Source organism: Populus trichocarpa, chromosome 15 (genome assembly GCF_000002775.5).
Source record: "Populus trichocarpa isolate Nisqually-1 chromosome 15, P.trichocarpa_v4.1, whole genome shotgun sequence".
Taxonomy (NCBI): domain Eukaryota; kingdom Viridiplantae; phylum Streptophyta; class Magnoliopsida; order Malpighiales; family Salicaceae; genus Populus; species Populus trichocarpa.
Genome location: NC_037299.2, coordinates 2,269,516 through 2,286,052, shown reverse-complemented (window position 1 = coordinate 2,286,052; position 16,537 = coordinate 2,269,516). Strand labels below are relative to the sequence as shown.

General features: G+C 33.8%; 3 protein-coding genes across 5 annotated transcripts; 1 reads left to right on the top strand and 2 right to left on the bottom strand.

Annotated features, from left to right (window-relative positions):
* Window positions 1–837: 837 nt before the first annotated feature.
* Window positions 838–5,860, top strand: LOC18105614 (rhodanese-like domain-containing protein 8, chloroplastic). Of its 3 annotated transcripts, none has more exons than XM_024586089.2 (8): window positions 838–1,250; window positions 1,331–1,384; window positions 2,046–2,195; window positions 2,314–2,446; window positions 3,573–3,667; window positions 3,891–3,994; window positions 4,838–5,113; window positions 5,329–5,860. In XM_024586089.2, exons 1-8 carry the CDS (start codon window positions 903–905, stop codon window positions 5,480–5,482), a joined length of 1,314 nt encoding a protein of 437 aa, XP_024441857.2. In that variant the 5' UTR covers window positions 838–902; the 3' UTR covers window positions 5,483–5,860. The 3 variants fall into 3 exon arrangements, with proteins under 3 accessions (XP_024441857.2, XP_024441859.2, XP_024441858.2); XM_024586091.2 differs by having other exon boundaries at window positions 1,101–1,250; window positions 2,051–2,195; XM_024586090.2 differs by lacking the exons at window positions 838–1,250; window positions 1,331–1,384 and adding an exon at window positions 1,414–1,553 and having other exon boundaries at window positions 2,051–2,195.
* A 1,681-nt stretch (window positions 5,861–7,541) lies between these two features.
* LOC18105615 (60S ribosomal protein L19-1) lies at window positions 7,542–10,051 on the bottom strand. The gene is made up of 5 exons (XM_006374201.3): window positions 9,863–10,051; window positions 9,056–9,178; window positions 8,356–8,669; window positions 7,860–7,924; window positions 7,542–7,764 (listed from the first exon to the last, which is right to left on the bottom strand). Exons 1-5 carry the CDS (start codon window positions 9,972–9,974, stop codon window positions 7,740–7,742), a joined length of 639 nt encoding a protein of 212 aa, XP_006374263.1. The 5' UTR covers window positions 9,975–10,051; the 3' UTR covers window positions 7,542–7,739.
* A 2,425-nt stretch (window positions 10,052–12,476) lies between these two features.
* Window positions 12,477–14,769, bottom strand: LOC18105616 (organic cation/carnitine transporter 1). The gene is made up of 2 exons (XM_024586182.2): window positions 14,147–14,769; window positions 12,477–13,843 (listed from the first exon to the last, which is right to left on the bottom strand). Exons 1-2 carry the CDS (start codon window positions 14,580–14,582, stop codon window positions 12,636–12,638), a joined length of 1,644 nt encoding a protein of 547 aa, XP_024441950.1. The 5' UTR covers window positions 14,583–14,769; the 3' UTR covers window positions 12,477–12,635.
* Between the last annotated feature and the right edge of the window lie 1,768 nt (window positions 14,770–16,537).

The window sequence follows — 16,537 nt, the reverse complement described above, 5'->3', positions numbered from 1 at the left end:
AAAAAAATTTCAATTTCAGGTTACTTAAATGATTCAAATTATATTTTTATTCTTAGATTTATAATCTTTTTAAATTAATGGGTTTGGGATTTTTTTTATTTAATTTTGACTTAGTTAATGGTAATTTTTATAGCACTTTAGGTTAAAAAAAAATGATAGGTAATGGACAAACACCCGCTAGCTTTTACCAATAAAAAAAAACACAATTTTCTTATTTGTTTACATGTCAAGTGTGTGTGTGTTTATTTATTGACACCATATGAAATTAATTTAAAAAATAAAAAATCTTTCTTCTGACAAAAAAAATATATCATATAGTAATAGTGTTAGTATATTTATTCTATTATTTTTTAAAAGATGCAAATGATGAATATTAAACTAAATAGGATAATTTAAAATATAACAAAACCACAGAACAGTTTGAATAGTACCTGTAATATTAAAAGTGTACTAATTAATTAATTAAATTTTTTTTTATTCTCACTACTTATTTTTCTTAAAATGATTAATTTACCCTTTTTTAGTTTATTTTTATTATATTACAACTTAAAGTATAATTTCCATTAATGATGATATGAATAGGTTATAATGGTTATATTACAACTTATTTTTATTATTATTTCATTGATTTTGACACAATTATTCTGTTTTAATGAAAAAAATGCAAATTTTTCTTTTTGAGAGAGAAAAAAAGGGAAGGGAATTTAATGGACTAGAGATATCACTATACCAGGATCGTATTAGAGACAAAGGTTATACGAGGATCAAATTGAAACAAATAAAGAATAGAAGGATCAAAGCACCAAAACCCATTTCAAACTCATAAGAGAAAACTGTTTCAGCTTCTTGTAGCTTGTGATAAGCTTTGGTGACACTGAGAAAAGAGGAAACAAAAGAAGAAAATGAGAGGTTCCAGTGCTGCTTGTTGTGCAGCACCCATAAGCGTCTACACTGCTAAAATTGCTTGTAGAAACGAATCTCCCCTCTTCCAATTCAAAATCTTATGTCCTTTTGCTTCACTAACCACCACCTCCATTTTCACAACAGCAAGACCATTTCTTTCTCTTTCACGGTCACAACCCGATAAAGCAAAGCAAAAGCAGAAGTTATGGAAATTTAATTGTGCCACCATTCCTTCAAGTTCAACAGTAGCAAACCCATCTAATGATTTTATAGTTGTCAATTTCTATCGCTTTGTTTTTATAAACGATCCCCATGAAGAAGTTGCCAAGCACCTCTCTTTCTTAAAGGTTTATCCTTTCTATATTTTCTTGTTAAATTTTGGATTTTTTTTACTTGAAGCTTACATCTTTGCTTAATTTATTATAAGGGCCTTGATATTCATGGGAGAATCTATGTGAATGAACAAGGGATTAATGCTCAGGTACTGTTTTTTGTACTTATATTTTCTTAAAGATTTAATTTTTTGGTAAAGAGAAATAATGAGTTGAAATGGGTTTTTGTTCTTCATGGATGTTCTTATGTGCAAGAAAAAAATTCTACTGGCTATGTAAAGTGATGTGTCGATATCTTTGCTTTATCTTGGTGTTAAGGTGCTTATTTCCCATCTCTCTCTTGTTGATTGGTCTCATTGTTGCTGTAGTTTGGAGCATGTGGAGTTTTGTATTTTGGGTAAATAGTGGTTTGTTCTAGTGATCTATTAAAATTTCAACCACCATCTCCACAGAATTCTAGTGATCTATTAAAATAAATACTGTCTTCATCCCTCAAATATTTTGGAATATCAAACAAGCTGCCCATGAAGAGAAGTCAGAAGAAGTTCGTCCTTTTCCAAAAAATAAATACTTTCCCACGGTTTTAGACATGTCAAGAGAGTGTCTCAAATTAGGATAATTGGTGATAAAATTGTGAAGTCATAAATATAAATGAATGTGGATATGTTGCACGTCCCAAAAGATTCTGTTCTTTGTTAAGCGAACCTTTTCTTTTTAATGGTTGTGGAAATATTGCTTTCTACCTGTTGATAAATTTTTAAGCCACTGCATCGAAGTTTTTTCCTTCTGATCTTCTTCATCCTTGTGCAGTACAGTGGACCATCAAAAGATGCTCTGGCATATGTTGAATGGTTAAGAGAAGATTTCAGATTTTCTGATATACTGGTTCAGATATCTCCGGCATTAAATGGGCATGCGTTCCCAAAATTAAAGCTGCGTTACAAACCCTCCTTAGTACAGGTGACATTTAATTGCACAAATATTCTTGAATATTTTGCTGTTTGCCTGCACTGAGTTTTGACTTACATATATGTCATGCATGTATGTTTTCATCTTGTTACTATTATTTCTTCGCCAGTTGGAAGGAGGTATTTCACATCTCCCTTTGCTTGATCCTACAATGCGAGCGACACCTCTAGCACCATCCGAGTGGAGAAAAAGATTGAAAGAAGTACATGATTCAAACTGTGTTGTGCTGGATGTTAGAAATGGTATTTATTTTTCTTCTTCTTACAAGTCATTCTCAGTTTTCACCTGGATTTTCTTGTAGGAATTTGCTATGTTTTATTATATGTTTTTGTTATGCTGTTGATGTTAGTAGCATTTTTTTGGAGATAATAAAATGAGCACTATTTGAGGATCATGATACATGGATTTAGATAGGGGAGTCAAATCAGGGGTTTTCTTGGAGCATCCTTGCAGTCTTATATTATAGGTTTACAGTATGAGCACTTGGAAGAAAGAACAGAGCTCAAATAAATGAGTCTAACACGTGAAACAGCTTTTGCAATGACAAAATATGATGGCTGGTTATGATAATTGCCATGGGAAGTTGAAATTCATTGTTATTCCTTGGCGATGATGATTTCTAAAAAGTGTGATTTGGGGAAAACAATTGAAAAGAAGTTGCTTCAATGACACATGTAGGAATCCACTTGCCAATAAAATTTCACTAGTTGTGGCACTGGAGAAACTTGGGTATTTTTCAAAGGGACCCCAAAGAAAGGCAAATTTTCAGTCAAGGGGTTCTAAGATTAAGGTGAAGGGAGCATGTAATTCATAAGGGGATATATTTTTGAATTGTCTTGCTGTAGCCCCAAGGAACCACTGCGAGTATTAGAGTTGCTTAAAGTTATAATTGGTGTGTCCTTGACTGAACTTGGCTTATCCTGTTGGAACACAAGGCCAGTGAGTTTCAGGTGGGTGCTTGCCTAGATTTCTGAGGATAGCAGCTTGTCTGGTTCAAGCTCACAAGTGAATTTGCTTAACCTGAAAGGTGGTGGCTTAGTTTGATCCAAGCTTGAAACCTTTCTTGTTTTGTTTTCAGCTTATGTCATCGTTCCATTTCAAGTACTTATAAATGCTATCAAGCTGCAGTTATTTGGGTCTGAACAAAGTAATACACTTGTAATATGTTATTGAGGTTCCTTGTGTTTCAGCCAACTTTTTTCAGCTCAAGTATGTTTGTTATCAGATGGATAGTTAGGTGTCTTAATCCGTGCAAGCATTCTCATTTCTCAGTATGTAGGCAAAATGTGTTAGGGTGTAATTTTTCTTTTAGAGTCACCTCGTGCTCATAATTTAGTGATTGAAGAGAGCTATTGCTCCTTGGACCAGGCTATGAGTGGGATATTGGTCATTTTCACGGGGCTCAGCGACCTGATGTGGACTGCTTTAGGAGCACTTCATTTGGGGAATCCGATAGTGATGAGGTAAGCCTAGTTGCTTTTTATCAGCCCATGACTTTGCTATATTTTTGTTTGGCAGTATCTGTAGTAAGGAAGATGAGTGACTTGGCAAATTGATTTCCACCTTGAAGTTATGTTTTAGCACATGTTTAGGCACTTGCTTTTTTGCTTGTTCATGTATTACAGAGTTTCATTTCTCAGATTCCAACTAACAGTCTCTTGCTTGTCTTTGTTTTCATTATTTCAGGCCATTGCTTCAGATCCTTTAGCAAATGTTGACAAAGAGAAGACAAATATATTGATGTATTGTACAGGAGGCATTCGTTGTGATGTATATTCTACCATCCTAAGGTACCCTGCTGTTTCCTCACATTTCCTCTTCATACTGGTTTCAAATTGCGTTTGTGATCAAAGTTTGGCTCATTGATCTTCATCTACATTGAACTAGACTGACCTTTTTGTTGCATTGATCTCTTTTAACTTCTGATCAGTTCTGCAATTACTTGGAAGCTCAGCCTGATGTACTAATCAACTTATTGCCAGTTTCCAACAAAAAATAACCAATTAAATTTTAAAAACATGTATAATTGAGAACTAAGAAAGAAAACAATAGAAACTATTAGTTGATTGATTATTTAGGAATTTCAATGCTGTATGATTATTCTAGATTCTTAGTGTTACTTAGGAATATTACTGTTAATTATTTGTGTAGTTAAAATAGGAATTTAGTTTATACTAGTCTCCTTTTTGAACTGGGACTATTTAGCAGGTTAATTATACAGCATTAATTAAAATTTTAAATAATCAAATAATAGTTCCCATCGCTGTCTTTCTTCATTCCCCATCAACGCATATACAAGTGGAAACAAAATGGCATGATATATGACACTTATTAAACGATGAGACTTCAGATATTTTCTTGCAAGTGCTAGGAGTAAAAGCATAATTCATGATGTAATCATATTCCTTCACTGTATGTAAGGGACAAAGTCGAAATGATTGTTGTGCCAAGAGCTATGGCTGATCTTCCTGATATTGGGTTTAAATGCTAGTTTAGCTTGGTGCCTCTTCCAAAATTGCACTACTTATGGTTTAATTGGGACCATTTGATGACAACAAGAATAAAAGATTTGGAACTTTTGGACTTTCTTTTCTTTTCTTAACATTTACGGGGTGCTTAATTTTGCATGGCAGACAACGAGGTTTTCAAAATTTGTACACCTTAAAGGGAGGGGTTTCTCATTATCTTCAGAATGAAGGTCCTGTAGAATGGGTCGGGAATTTGTTTGTGTTTGATGATCGTCTTTCTCTTCCACCTTCTGCCTACAACCCTGAGGATACAACAGTACCAAGCAGCAATCCACAAGGATGTAAGAATATTTTATTTGCTAACTGCTACATATGTGGATCACAAGTCAGCGAGTTAAGACATCGGAACTGTGCCAATATTGACTGCAACCTACTTTTTCTGTAAGTCTGCACCTGCTCCTTTTGCTCTTCCTTGTTCTACTACACAAGTAGTGGAAGAAATAAAAAAACCTATTTGTTGGGGCTCTTCATCTATTAACCATTCAAACCTATGTATCTAAGTGTTGCCAAGTTTTGATAAGGTTTTACTGAGTGAGCTTTATCGCCTTGGCCAATATAACCAATCACTTTGATGAACCTTTTGACTTTCTTAACAGATGTTGTATGGAATGCATAAAGGATTTAAAAGGTTGTTGTTGTCCGCAATGCACAACTGCTCCACGGCTTAGGCCTGTTCTATCCGGGAATCAAAGATACAAGAAATGGTACTTGTATAGAGAACTGGAAGTGCAAAATGAGTTGGCAGTTTGATAGTATGCCTATACGGCGTGTTTATTTATCCAGCTCCTATCACTTCAATGCTACCATGTCTTCTGATTTCTGATGACTGAGCCACTCTCAGCTGCCTCTTAAACTTAACTGCAGAATTCCTATAGCAGCTTTAACTGGGGATTTGTAAAGTTTATTCTTCTGAGGATCAGATGTTCTCGCATCAACAGGTCGGCCAAAATAGTCCAAGACACCTACTGTACTGGATACGTTGTATCAAAACATGTCTTGTGTAATAGATGATTTTGAATGAAGATTCCTTTTGATTTATCATAGAATGTATCTACCTTGAAATGCTGAAGAGGTCATTACCCTCTTTACCGAAAGGAAGGTCAATGTTATTATCTAGACTTGAACTCAGATCTTTGCTTGCTTTAAAATTTCTTAAAACCACTATGAATTGGTGATGGGTTCAATAGCAGCAGTGCATGCGAACATGAAAGGTGGATCACTCACAAGCAAAATAGGGTTTCTTGCACAGCAAGATTGAGAAAGTGACCTAATTGTCATTTGAAGTGTAGGGTTTGGCAGACGATAACCTACCTCGACACGAGGTTAATTCCACTTACCGCTCGCTATATACAGGATTGCGTCTGCTTTATCCTCTGCTTTTAGTACTGCATCTTTCAATTTTGCTGCAGAGAAAATAAACTCAACCTCCTTCTCTACATTTCCATGTCTTTTGTAAGCAACGGGGTGGCCACTGCGAATATAGAAATAAAGTTCGACTTTAATTCGATACCGCACCAGCTTCCCACAATTTCTCTGCCAGCCCTACCATGGCATGCTTTGGTGCTTTATATTCACGAGGAAGTTCTCCGCAAATTACAAAATCTACACTTATTTCTGCATTGATGGCCAAGTTGCTCGCCAATTGTTAAGTCTTATTTCTGCGCTGGAGGAAAATCTTTAGAAAATATTGCCATCTATCTGTAGGTTTATTAATTATTATCATTATAATAAATCTATGATATTAGTTGACAGGAATCATTTTTTTCTCTTCAATTTGACATAAACATGAACAAAACGTAGGTGAAAAAAGGCATATGACAAATTGACATTAGAGTCTGGACGCATTTCAAAGCACAAAGTTTTTTTTGTCTTGTCTTATTAGCAAGAGATTGAGCACGGGAATAAAATGGAAGGAGAGAGCTTGTACTCGTTGTTGTGTCTTGACATTAAACATTGAATTTTACAACTTGGAATAGTGTTGTTTTTTTTTCCTTTCTTAAATTTGAATTGAGGAGTGAGCTATAAGAATAATTAAATTATGATATAAATGTATAAATTTGATTAATCATCATGACTCACGAGTTTTGATTCCTCACAATTATAGAAATTTTGGGATATCCTTCATTTGGTCCTCGACGTGTTCTCTATATGTTTCTCAATTTCGGTCAACAACATTCCCCTCCTTCTCCTGTTATATTTTGGCAGAAAACTGGGTTGAATGAAGCTAACACAAACCTTTTCTCAGTACTCTTCCTCTGTTTACTTTCAACTTGATCTCAAGTCTCTTGCCAGACATGAAGGGACCATTGCATCCGGCATTGATGCAGCCAGTTTCTTAAAATGGAGCGTAGGCTGAAAGAGTAGTACATCTCTTCACTCTGTGCCCTGACGCGAAGGGTGCAACGAAGGTTACTGCATAGGAGATTTATAGAACAGTAAAAAGCCTAGGTTTACGAACGAGCAGAGCAAGGATGACACTGCAATTCTCTTTAGAATAACCTTGCGCTTACCTAGATCTCTTCACTCTCCTTTTCCTCCCACACTATCTTCAACATCTTAATTCTAGACAAGAAGCCAAGCAAAAAGACCATTTGGAACTGCATTTTAAAAACCATGTTTTTCTAAATTTTATTTTATTTTTTATTTTAAATTTAAGTTTTTAAATCATTTTAATATTTTGATATCAAAAATATTTTTCTTGAAAATTGATGCTGCCTAAGCCCTCGATTGTCATTCCTGTGGGTAACATTCATCTGCCAGAATAACCTTCGGGCGTCTTTCAAAAGCATTGTTTCATCAAATCAAGAAATCCAGAAAAACTTATATTCGTAGGGATTCCGATAAATAAAAGTAGATTGCCAAGTTCAAATATGTTCATCATCAATCTAAAAGATATATAGAGTAACAAGGTCCAAAACAACGAAAATCACACAAAATGAACAAAACTAACACCAAGGACACCATGACGACCTAAAGTCATGAATCCATGGAGCTCTTAATCAGGTCCTTACTTCTTGGATTTCTTAGCCCCCCTGTAAGCAAAACAAAAAAAGAACATCATACTGTTGAACCAGAACAAGTGGATTTTTAATCACTGCATGAAAATTTCTGTAAAAAATATGCTTACTGGGCTGGTTGAGGTGCAGCAGCAGCAGCAGGCGGTGGAGCTACAGGCTTCTCTGCCCCAGGTCCCTGCGCAGAATCGAAATATAAATATTTTGCTGAATCCAATTGAGATCTTCAGCTAAGAGTAATAAAACTCTGATTTTGATTCTTTTCTAGAATTTATTTTAGAATGAATGAAAAATCATCAAGACTTGAACAAATTGAAATCCACCCATATGCATCCTTGTCACCACATGATACGTATGTATGTAAAAGCTCACAAAATAATCTACTAAAATTTGAAACATTAAGTGACTAAAAGGATCACACGAAGAAGCAAATCTAAGATATTCCCCAAGTTCCTAACAACCATCACAGGACTGAAATATTCCTTCACATAAATTATAGGTATGACTGAGAACTACAGCAAAGGTTCAACTACCCTACAAAACAAGTCATAATAAAAATAAAATTTCTAGCAATGAGTAATTCACATCCAATGCTACAGAATATCTTACCTGGGCCAACCGTTCCTCCCTCCTGGCAAATTTCCTTTCTCTGCTGGCCTTGTTCTTTGCCCTCTTAGCCTCAAACTGGTCAGACAAAGTCTTCTCTCTTGCTTTCTCAGCCTTTGACTTGTGAATGCTCTCCATAAGAACTCTCTTGTTCTTGAAGACATTACCCTTCACCTTCATGTACATGTCATGGTACATGTGCTTGTCAATCTTCTTTGACTCCCTGTACTTACGGAGCAAACGCCTGAGGACACGCATTCTTCTCATCCAGAGAACCTTAGTTGGCAGCCTAGCCTCCCTTGTACCCTTGCGCTTACCTAGCGTAATTCAAAAGGCTTTGCAGTTAGAAAACTTCTCCAACGGAAACCATAAAGAGAATAAACTAACCAAAGACAAAGGATATGAATAAAAAGAACTCACAACACCATTCTCAAAGTATTCAGTAGGTATATATTTTGAAAATTTTCAGTTTATATCCTGCAGTATTATTTTCTTAAATTAAGAAAATTCAGTACATTTATTGGTGAAAGTCAGAGATGGAGGAATACAAACATAAAAATATAATACATGAACTATAGCCTACTTATACCAAAACCTCTTGGTTTTTTTTCCAATCAATATTTTATAGAACTCCATTTTTCTGTAAAAAACAACAGAATCTGCCATATGCCCTAGAAAGTCAAATGGTTCAGAAGAAATATACCATATCCAGAGTGTCTTCCCTTTCTCTTGGCTTCCTTCATGCGACGGGCGCGAGAGCGAGAGTGAATCTTTGTTGGCTTCCTGATGATGAAACCATCCTTAACCAGCTTCCTAATGTTTTGACCTGCACCGTGCATCGTACACATGAATTTATTGTTGTATGTGACAGTACAGATACATAGCAGTTCCCATCATTAAAGAGATCAAGGACAACCAAAGCAGATGTCGGAACACCAAAACTAAATCAAATAGTAACAAGGATGGCTTACATACTACCTAAAACAATCAATAACTAAAATCTTATTTTTTAAAAGGATTTTAAAACAAATTATACTTCTATCATTTTGCATGCTGAACAACCAATAAAAAAATGACGGAGCGATCAAACTTAAGCTTTAACTTAAAATTCAACAGCCCAAAAACCATATACTAAAAAACTATTGATTGAATTTAGATCCTAAAACCCGTTTTATCTATTGATAAAACTACATAAATATGTAAAAAACTTCACCTTTACAACCCAAAAAAAACTTAAATCCCACGTTTTTTTCTAGTAAGATTAAACTGCAAATGGGCTCTCTAATCTAAACAAATGATTGATTAACAAGTAATCATCATCATCATTATCATCTAATAAAAATACGCATTTTGAAATATTTGTTATGGGATTGCTACATAATCTTGGCATCATGATTTTTAATAGTAGATCATTTGTTACTAATCAGACCAAAAGCAATAGTAAAACAAAACAATGTTAAAAGAAAAAAGATTAAAAACAACGGGTTATAAGGAAGGGAAAGTGTGTTACGAGAGTTGGCCATGGAGATTTCGTTGACTTCATTTGGATCAAGCCAAACCTTGCCCTTCCCGCACTTGAGAACGCTAGCGGAAAGCCGCTTCTGGAGCTTCAACGACACCATCTTTTCTCTCCCTCTCGGTTTCTCTCACACTCGGCAGCTGAGAGGAAGCGGCTGTTTATAGCTCGCCAGCCCTACCTTTGTTTCAGCGACTCCCCTCGCTAGGGTTTTTCATACTCTGGGCTTCTTTGGGTCTTAAGAGATGGGCCTCACTAAAAATTCAATAGGGTTTCTTGTTTTGGAATCATTAGGCCCTTTTTCAAAAATGGGAAGCCCAACTGTTTTTTTTTTTCTTTCTTTTATTAAGTACAAAATTAACAGGTGTGGACTTTTTAATGTTCCAAAATCACTGTTTATCATTTAACATTGGAGCAATGATTTTTTTTTAAAAAATTTCAATTGAATTCTTAAACTTTTTTTTTTTGCACAATTAAGCTTTTATTAGCACCCAATTACATGTTTATTTTTATGAAGAGAGGATTAAATTAAAAGACAAAGGACTAAAGTGAAAAACACAGATAAATAGGTGGTTTCTTTCAATTATGTATGAAAAATACATTTGAGTCCCTTAATTTTTTTAACTATTAGATGATTGATCCTTCTAATTCTAGAAACATTAATTTTAGTACTAAATTTTATTTTCATCATTTTTTCAGTTCTTTTTGGATGAGAAAAGAAAGAGGATATCGTCAAATTCCAGCCTAGAAAGAAAAAGTTTTTATTGCTATGATTCATGCCACCAAAACGGTAGACTTTTGTCCTAAGTGGCTCTATATGATGACGAGAGTTCAACTCAAGTGTTTTTTTTTTTTTAACCTTGAAAGTGCCTAAAACAATCTGAGTTAGAGAAGATTTCGGGTTTCGAGTGGATTTGGGTTTTGAAGCGGTTGTTTTTTGCATTTTGAAGGTTATGAATTAGTTTAATAAGGTTATCATGGTGTTTTTTAAGTGTTTTGGGTTGAACATGATATTTTAAAAGAAATAAATCAGCCATCTTGATTTTTTGGCCACCACAATGAGCAAAATTTATGGATTCTGGATGACGTATTATCTGTTGAGGTAGACAATATGTCGTCTATTTTTTTCAAATTAAATTAGAACGGATAACATGTCGTCTACCCCATTAACTTACAAAAAAAAATTAAGGCTTGCACGACTCAGCTTGACCTTACAACCCCATGTGCGAGCTTTTTGTTGATGAGTTAGGAGCTTGGCCTAACCTTATTCTTTTTTTTCTTTCTTTTTTTTATAGTTTTCATTTTCTTTAATTTAGAACTATTTTTAAATATTTTTTAAGTTTGTATTTTATTTCTCTGTGTTTTTTTGCTTATTTATTCTTTTTTAAATAGTGATTATTTTTCAATTATATTGGATGTGTTTAATTTTTGAAGATAATATTATGATTCACTTGTATTTTTTTTATATTTTACATATATTAATTTTATTTTTTGAAAAAAAATATTTATTTTTTATAATATTTTTAATATTTGCAGCCTTGTATAATATGTTTTTTTCTTTTCTTTTATTCAATAAATCTTATTTGTGTGTCGATTTCTATTTCAGATAAATGACTCATATTGCAATATTAAATATGTTAATCTATATTTGTCTCTCAGTTTTTTCAAATTTTTTTTTATTTAAGAAAAGGATTATCAAGCCATGCTCGATTTATGAGTTTGGTATGGTGTTTTCTTTTCTTGTTTTTTATTGAACTTGACTATTTTTTTGTCTATTTTTTTCTCATACGGTAAAAACCTAAATAGTTTCAGAAAAAAGCTTTGTTATTAAACTTTATAAAGTTCATAAACATGTTCACATGTTTGACTAGTTGACCTGTTTCGCAAGTCTAGCGGGTTTAACTTTTCTTCTTCTTCTTTTTAATTATTTTTTCTCAACATCTCAGTATTATGTTATTGTTTGATTTTACGATTGTCTATTTTTATTATCATATAATTAAATAAAAAATAATTTTTGAGAAAAACAAATTATAATCTCACAAGAGTCTATAACCCGGTTCATAGGTTTGTTATGCTAGCTTGGGTTACTCGATTTAGAGGTTTGACGAGTTCACCCACTAGTCGAATATGGTTTTTTTTTTAGTTTTTGGTTTTTTAATTGTTTTTTCTCGATTTCATTCTTTAATATTTGATTGATTGAAAAATAAATTATATGATTTATTTTTGTTTGCTTTCTATAAGGTTTTAATTATCTCAAATAAGTTTTTATTTTTAGGTTGATGCTCATATATTATTAGTGATTCGGTTATGATAACATGAGAAGAAAGTTTTCTCTTGTAATTGGAATGAAAATTGATTACATTAGTGATTAAATCAAGTGAGATGATTGGAGTATTTCTTCTCTCTCTCTCTCTTTTCATAACACATGTATGGCCTTCTGCATTATTGAGAAAATACAATATTAATTTTAGTGGCTGTGCAAACCACTTTAATAAACAGATTAATTCATGAAGCATGCATTTTCACAATTGAATATACATATATACCCATGTTTTGAAGGATTAATGAAAGAAGAAGTTAAATTCATGCATATTAAGCAATCCAAATATTAATCAAGAAAAAAACAGAGCAAATTATTGGCATTGCATAAGCACACTTTACACCATTGAAATTTGAATTAAAACAAGGAGCTTTTGGAAGAGAGCACAATTATCATACATATTGAAAGACACTATATATTTTATTTTTTTCATCTTCTCTCCAAGCTCTACGCCAGAATATTACCTTGACCCGCAGCTCTGTGTTTCTCCTCTTCTTCTTGTTGCTTCAAAGAGTCATAAAGCGGAGCGTTTTTTGTCTCAGGTAGCCACAAGCTTACAACTCCACTAAAAATGGAGAGGATCCCAAATATGAGGAAAGAAAGAGACGGGCTTAAGCGACCAGCAGCAACTAGCAAAGGTGCTATAGAAGCACCCAACATCAAGGATAGTCTTGACTGTGACAAAGCAAAGTTTCTCACGTTGGTAGGGAAGAGCTCAACACAATAAATATACAAGACATCAAATGCTATTGAAGCAGCCATGAAACCAATTCCTTCGATAATCAGTTGAGCCCAACTCCCCGCACTGGATTTTTCTGCCTTCTTTACGTGTTTTCCATGAGCAAAAATGATGCAAAGAAGGCACGAAATCCCAGCTAGAAAAGCAGATAGTGAGAAGAGAAGTCGCCGGCTAGTGAGGCCTAACAGTATAGTACCGAAGACAATTGCAGGAATTTCCATCAATGCATTGATCCCAACAGAGAAATAAAGGTTGAAATTCAGGTTCTCAACATTCAGTTGAACACCATAGTAAACAAAACCAACTCCAAAACCTGCTATCATAACTGTGATCATTCTTTTAGCAGCCCATTTTGTCCTCCACAGGCTTTCTTTGGTGCATGTTTTTGTCAATGCTTCATTTTCACCACCCTCTTTAGGTTCTGAAGGATTCAAAAGAGAGAGGTTTTCAGGAAGTGTCTTGCCATTACGCCTGGCGAATGTTTTCAAAACATCGAGGGCTTCTTTGCTCCTTCCCCTAACAAGAAGCCAGCGCGGAGATTCTGATACAAAAGGGAAGAACAAAACTGAGTAGGATAGAGGAAGAAGTGATATGATTCTGTATAAATTCCTCCAATTAGCTCTTGTAGGATAGGCAATTAGAGGAAGGGAAAAAAATCCTGCAGTGAAGAAGAAGAAGCCATATTGGCTGACTGGACCGCGCCATTTGCGTCCGACAACCTCTGTAGCTAGAACAATACAACAAATTCCTATTCCAGATCGAGAAAAACCATTCGCGAATCGAAGCAATGCGTATATCCAAATGTTCGGTGAGAGGGATGTGAGGAAAGCAGTGGCAGAGGACAGGATACATGAGAGCAGCACTGTTCTTTTTCGGCCGAGGGATGCATCTGCTAAGCAGCCAAAAAAAGCAGAACCTGCATGCCAAAATATCATTTAACAAAGTTAATCACTGTAAAGACGTAGACTAATATTGTTTAAAGATGGATTAACATCCTCTCATATTGCTTTCTGTTAGTTTTTATAGTGTTCGTCAAATCTAAACACGTCAAATCTAAACAGAACATGTATAATTTCTAATGTTCGATAAAAGTGACAACAACATAATGAACTACTTACTATTTTTCTCTCAAGATTTGGAACAAAATATTTCTAAAGAAATATGAGAAGATTCTTGAGATTCGCGGTAATTAATTATGTTGGAACATGTAATTCATTACCGAAGAGAGAACCAATAAAGAACAGTGAGGCAGGTATAGCTGCAAGGAACCTGCGGTCACAAATAAGACCCCATTCAGCAACAATGGAACTTTCATGGCCACCAACCCATTCCCAAGTGCCTGGTGTCAATCCACAAACAGAAGAAACATCACCTCTGCTGCTACTAGACATGCACAGAGACGATGACGAATTATTTATGCATCTCCAAGATGTCGGTTGAGCATCACTGAAGATAGTAACCAATGTGTTTTGGGAATCAAATACCCATGCTATCGAAACCAAGAACACATGCAAAAATTGTGACCACCCCATGGATCCTACATACTCCTCTACCACCGCCTCCACTGTTAGCTCTAGGTTTCTTGTTGTTGATGATGCTACTCTTTCTGCTAACTGTTTGTTTCCATGCCCAAGATTTTGTGCTGCTTCTTCCATTTCTACTTTCTTATTTAGAAATGTATGGCTGAAGACAGGCCAATGCCTTTCCTCCTATATATTTTAGCCATTGTGTCCATCTTTATATAGACGTTAGCTTCGTCATGAATTCTAGCTACACATTATCAAACAAATACAATATTTCTGAAGATAAGAGAGAAGTTGAGTAACATAGTTGGAAAAACTTGAGCAGGACGTGCTCTTTACTATTGTTAATTAGTTAAAATATTATATATAATAAATAAGCAAACTATGTTCTGTAATGAAAATGGAGATCATCATGGCTATAGATTTTATTGAGGTTAATTTCATGAGTTTAAGTGATAACTAGATAATTAATTACCCTTATATGTTTGATGGGTAACACTAAAAAATCTAAATATATATTTAAAGTTTATCTTAACAGGCATAAAAAAGGAGCACATACATTTAATTCGACAGTTTTTTTTAATATATAGATTAGAAACAAGTAGATTATTGTTGTATTATTTCGGGGTTAGTAGCACAATTTGTTTTTATATAATAAGGTAATTATTCAATTTATATTCATAGTTAAGTTAAATTTGTCCTTGCATATGCATTTAGTTTCTATTATATCATTTTGACAAATTTTATAATTAATTAATGGAATTTGTACATGATTATATGTCTTATTATTCTTAAAATGCATTTGGAAGCCAAACAAATGGAAATTAATTAAGCTTTGATACGTGGATGGTTTAGTTTGAAAATCTTCTTAAAAGGATAAATTAAAAACTAAAAATATATTCAAAGATAAAATTGTTTCAATTAGAAACATGATAAATTAAAAAATCAACATGTCATACAAGAACAAATTGAATTATTATTTCGGATTCAAGCCTTAAATGGAGATTGAAGAAATTTAAATTTCTCTTATTACTTGAAATTCAATGAGCTATTCATCAAAATTAATCTAAGAATATCAACTATTAAATCAAAGAAAAATAATGACCCCAAAAAAGAATATATATATATATATATATATAATCCAAAAAAAATGATAAATTTTGTGGGCAGAATTAAAGTTCATCCCTCGAAATGAGAAAGAGAAAAAAAAAAAAAAAACTGAAAAAAGTTAGTGAATGGGCCCTGCAAATAGCCCTATCTTCCGTAGGGCTTAGGGAAGCCCCAGCACCAAAATTATTAGAATGATATATCTATCTAATAATGCTATCTTATTGGCCACCATGATACGGTGCTTAGACCTATCAGACAAGACATGAGTGTTGTTCGGTATGTTGTCATTAAGATTTGTCCAGGTTTTCTTTCTTTCTTTTTTAAGTAGAATCTACAGGAATATTCCTTTATGCATTATATTATTATTAAAAGAAACCAAATGGAATCTATCTCACTTTTAACGTGGATTTATTAGTGGCACCCATACTTATTTTTCATGTGGATTCCAGGAATGAATGAAATGATGATTTTGACTTTATTGACAAAGCACAAATAGCTCTGCAAATAGGGGTATATTGGTCATTTTATTTTTATTTGCAAAGTAAAATTATTAATATGTCTTTTTTATGCAAAAATAATGGATTAGTAAGGAGGGGTACTTTTCATGTGCACAATTAAATTACCACGATTCTCTTGCATTGAAATTGTCTTTGCCTTTCATGAAGAGTTTTTTCCCTTTTTTTTTTCTTATTTTTTTTAATTATAAAGCTTGATGTGTGACACTTTAGCATTTAGGCATGTATATAATATTGATTTATTTGAAAAAAGTTGGATGGCATGAAATTTACACGAGCACCGTGTGAGGGAGCAGCCAAACTCCAGCTTCTACAATAATGTTTTAATTCTCATGACATCACCTTCATTTTTGGACGACGCGTGTCAAAAAAATATTAGGTTTTGCACCGGTAGTTGTTTCTTTTTCTTTCTTTTTTCTTTTTCCTTCTCGATTTCAAAGCTTCCCCTGCATATTTTCAAAG

Excerpts from the sequence above, each read along its gene's own strand:
- LOC18105614 (XM_024586089.2), top strand. The coding sequence starts at position 903 with ATGAGAGGTTCCAGTGCTGCTTGTTGTGCAGCACCCATAAGCGTCTAC. Across the intron at positions 1,251-1,330 it reads AGCACCTCTCTTTCTTAAAG|GGCCTTGATATTCATGGGAG; the intron begins GTTTATCCTTTC and ends ATTTATTATAAG. Across the intron at positions 3,668-3,890 it reads GGGAATCCGATAGTGATGAG|GCCATTGCTTCAGATCCTTT; the intron begins GTAAGCCTAGTT and ends TCATTATTTCAG.
- LOC18105615 (XM_006374201.3), bottom strand. The coding sequence starts at position 9,974 with ATGGTGTCGTTGAAGCTCCAGAAGCGGCTTTCCGCTAGCGTTCTCAAG. Across the intron at positions 9,179-9,862 it reads AATCTCCATGGCCAACTCTC|GTCAAAACATTAGGAAGCTG; the intron begins GTAACACACTTT and ends TGCACGGTGCAG. Across the intron at positions 8,670-9,055 it reads GGGAAGACACTCTGGATATG|GTAAGCGCAAGGGTACAAGG; the intron begins GTATATTTCTTC and ends GAATTACGCTAG.
- LOC18105616 (XM_024586182.2), bottom strand. The coding sequence starts at position 14,582 with ATGGAAGAAGCAGCACAAAATCTTGGGCATGGAAACAAACAGTTAGCA. Across the intron at positions 13,844-14,146 it reads CTTTATTGGTTCTCTCTTCG|GTTCTGCTTTTTTTGGCTGC; the intron begins GTAATGAATTAC and ends TTTGGCATGCAG.